The following is a 4,172-nucleotide window of genomic DNA, read 5'->3' on the forward strand; positions in this document are numbered from 1 at the left end:
ATCTTGAAAAATACCGTATACGTCTACATTCTCATATAATTCATATCTTCTCGTGTTAATGTAGCACTATCCATTAACTATAGAATTTGTTATATATTTTAAAAAATAAGAGTAATTGATTTTGTGTTCAATGAATAATATATATGGCATCAACATATTGCATGAAAGTGAGATAAGAATATAATATATATCTTGTTAAGATAATACTGGATTTCCTAATCGAATTGTAACAAATAGAAATCCATGATTCAAAATAAAGCTGGTGCCTCAAAGCCAACTTTGTCGATTGCACAGAGAGAGAGAGAGAGAGAGAGGATAGTTTCATTATTCATATTGGTTTCATGCAATCTGTGATTGAGTTTGGTAACTCAATCAATCATCAAAGGTATAATTCTTGCTCTTGGAGGACATAAAAGGCAAACTACAGTTCCCAATTCCTCCAAACAGACAGCCAGTCCTCCTTATCCTTTTCTCAGGGTCTCGTTATTGGTGGACGACTCTCCCTTTTCTGCTTTCTCCTTTTCCACCTTTTCTCTTTCTCTTTTCATCATATAGTTTCGAGCTTATTCTTAACAAAAGCCATTATTCCATTCCTAATGTCTAAAGTTCAGTGCTTTAAGATATATTTTATGGTTCGCACAATACTGTAAGACCGGCTTTTAATCATCCACATTCCTTTATGCCATGAAGAGAGAGAGAGAAAGAGGCAAAGTTGCATATCACATGCAATCCACTTTCACATACAAAGCCAAAATTTCCCTCACTCACAAGAAAAGCATAAGCACACATCCCAATTCCCATAAACCAAATTAATATAAACCAGAAGGCTAGTTCCTCACATATTGGTGCCTTCATTAGTTTTCTCCCCTAACAATGTTCTAATTTTCTCTCCCAGCTCCAAACTTATAAACCCATTAAGACCAGATCACTTACAGTCAGTTTCCTTTCTTTTATATATCTAGGATTGCAGTAATAGTAGTACTGAATATTCAGTACAAAGTAAGAAGATGAGATCGGGTCTTTGCAGTATACCGCAGGGCCTAACTGCTGAGGCAACAAGCATGGTGAAACAAGCGGTTAGCTTTGCTAAACGCCGGGGCCATGCCCAAGTGACTCCTCTCCATGTTGCCAGCGCTATGCTTGCATCCTCTGCTGGTCTTCTGCGAAGGGCTTGCCTTCAATCCCATTCTCACCCCCTTCAATGCAAGGCCCTAGAGCTTTGCTTCAATGTTGCGCTCAACCGACTTCCTGCCTCCGCTCCAAGCCCCCTTTTAAGCCATCACTACCTCAACCCTGCCCTCTCCAATGCCTTGGTTGCAGCATTTAAGCGTGCCCAGGCTCACCAACGTCGTGGCTCTATTGAAAACCAGCAACAACCTATTTTAGCTCTTAAGATAGAGTTGGAACAGCTCATAATTTCTATTTTAGATGACCCAAGTGTTAGCAGAGTCATGCGAGAGGCTGGTTTTTCGAGCACCCAAGTGAAAAATAGGGTAGAACAAGCTGTTTCTTTGGAGATATGTTCTCAAAAGCAAAGCCCTTCTATTAGTACTAGCCAGTCCAAGGAAAGCAACATGCCTCTAGTTCTTGGTACTAATGTGCATGTGTCCCCGTATGATTTTAGTCAGTTCAAAGTGCCACTAGGTAAATCCTTCGATCAAGGTAGGAGTGAAGAAGTCATGAGTGTCTTGAATGAATTGTCAAACAAAAGAAAAAGAAACACTGTTATTGTAGGAGAGTGTCTGGCTACAGCTGAGGGCGTGTTTAGGGGAGTGATGGACAAGTTTGAAAGAGGAAATGTTCCCGGGGAGTTAAGCTTTGCGAAATTCATTAGTCTTCCTCTCTTCTCTCTGAGGAACTCCTCCAAGGAGGACGTCGAGCAGAAGCTAGCGGAGCTAGGTTGCCTTGTGAAGACCTATATTAATAGAGGGGTTCTCTTGTACTTGGGAGATCTCAAATGTATTGCTGAGTTTTGGTCAACTTCTGGCGAAGAAAGGAGAAACTACTACTGTCCTTTGGAGCACATAATCATGGGGCTTAAAGAATTGGTGTGTGGAATTGGGGAAACTCATGGAAAATTGCGGCTCTTTGCGATTGCCACTTTTCAGACTTACATGAGATGTAAAACAGGTTACCCTTCTCTAGAGACTATTTGGGAGCTTCATCCTCTTAGCATCCCGGTTGGAAGCTTGAGCTTAACTCTCAGCCTTCAAAGGTATATAAATTTGATGAAGCAATTACCACACTCTTGCTTTTTTCTTTCAAGCTTTCTACTTGCTTTGTTTCCTACTTTTTACTTTTTTACATTTGGGACGTTTTTTATATTAACACTATATATGTTACTTTCTCAGTAATTTGGAAGTTGATCAGTTCAGAAGCAAGGTATCCAACAATGCGCCCGGTTTGCAACTGCCTGAAACTGGATTCGATAAGCGACTAAGCTGCTGTACGGATTGCGTGGACAAGTTCAAGAGAGAAGCTCAAAGCATAGCAAGTGAATTTTGTAACACGAAGACCACCACCATTTCCACCAGCTCAAGCTTGCCTTCATGGCTCCAACAGGATAAGGAAGACAGGAGAAAAGACACTTCGAATCATGATCAGGTTTTTTATGTTATCCTTTCTTTGTCATCGTGAATATCTTCCACCTCCACAAAAATTCACAACTAACATGCTTTTGTATTTTATCTAATGCAGGAATGTGTCACCGTTAGGGATCTGTGCAAGAAATGGAACCAGTTCTGCAGTTCAGGCCATAAGAATCCCGGTTTTCCTGACAAAACCCTCACTTTTACTTCCTCGCTTCCTTCCTCCACATCAGTCTCTTCATACGAGCGCAACCCTGACTTGTATCAGACCCACTTGAATTGGCCTATCACCTTCGAACCTAAACAGAGTCCAAAAGAACAGCAGTTTTGGATATCTGAAACCAGTGATGGAGGCGATGAAAGCAGTTTGAGAGTGTTCATGCCAGGGAGAAATGACCCTAAACCAGAGCTTCTGTCTAATCCAAATTCTAGCCCTAACTCAGCTTCTTCGAGTGAGGTAATGGAAGATATGGTTGGCCTTCATATGTTAAGAGAACTTAATGCCGAGAACTTGAAGATACTATGCGATGCACTGGAGAAAAAAGCATGTTGGCAGAAAGACATTATTCCTGAGATTGCAACAACTATCCTTCAGTGCAGGTCTGGAATGAGAATGAGGAAAGACAATTTGCAGTACAGATCAAAGAGGAAAGAAGAAACTTGGCTATGCTTTTCAGGTGTTGATAATGATGGCAAGGAAAAGGTTGCAAGAGAGCTAGCTAAACTTGTTTTTGGTTCTCAAAGCAACTTTGTTTCAATTTGCTTCAGCAGCTTCTCTTCAACAAGGGCTGATTCAACTGAAGAACCCAAAAGGAAAAGAATGAGAGACGATCTTAGTTCCAGCTATCTTGAGAAATTTGGCGAAGCGGTGAATGAGAATCCTCACCGTGTGTTCTTCATGGAAGACATAGAGCAAATTGATTACTGTTCTCAAAAGGGTATAAAGCAAGCAATTGAAAGTGGAAGAATTACTCTTCCTAGCGGCGATACTGTTCCTCTCATGGACGCCATTATCATATTCAGTTGTGAAAGTTTCAGTTCTGAGTCCAGAGTCTGTTCTCCTCCTAAAAGGCAAAAACATGCCGATAATAATGAAAAAAACAATGAAGATGACATGCAGGAGAAAAGCCAATGTCTCCCACTCGATCTGAATATTGCCATTACAGAAGACATGAATGGAGACAATGATGGATATCCAGTTTGTGGCATTGGGATTCTGGAATCTGTGGATAGGCATGTTACTTTCAGAATTCAACAGTTGTGATCGTGTTGATCAAATAGGAGGGAACGATTGATGATCTTCCGTGTAAGATGATACATTTTTCTTTTTTAGTTTTTCCTTTTCATATAGAATTTTGGGGAGGGATAAACGAAGGAATTAAATGGGAAAAAAATATAGATTTACGAGGATTTTCCGTTATTGGTAATGGTAGGATTCAGCCATATATGTAAAGCTATGTGTAAATTGGTGTAGGTTTGATTTTCTTACTGCATCATGTAATAGGTTTCAGCAGCACTGCGAAATATAAATTTTCTTTCCTTTGAGATTTCTGACTTCAAAGTTTCAAACTACGGCCATTTAAT

General features: G+C 40.2%; 1 protein-coding gene across 1 annotated transcript; it reads left to right on the forward strand.

The window, feature by feature from the left end:
- The first annotated feature begins 727 nt into the window (after positions 1-727).
- On the forward strand, positions 728-4,133 carry LOC122295196 (protein SMAX1-LIKE 3-like). Its single transcript, XM_043104306.1, has 3 exons — positions 728-2,215; positions 2,352-2,604; positions 2,698-4,133. The coding sequence occupies exons 1-3, from the start codon at positions 1,008-1,010 to the stop codon at positions 3,850-3,852; spliced, it is 2,616 nt and encodes an 871-aa protein (XP_042960240.1). The 5' UTR covers positions 728-1,007; the 3' UTR covers positions 3,853-4,133.
- Positions 4,134-4,172: the final 39 nt, after the last annotated feature.

This window comes from Carya illinoinensis, chromosome 14, assembly GCF_018687715.1.
Source record: "Carya illinoinensis cultivar Pawnee chromosome 14, C.illinoinensisPawnee_v1, whole genome shotgun sequence".
In the NCBI taxonomy this organism is placed as follows: Eukaryota; Viridiplantae; Streptophyta; class Magnoliopsida; order Fagales; family Juglandaceae; genus Carya; species Carya illinoinensis.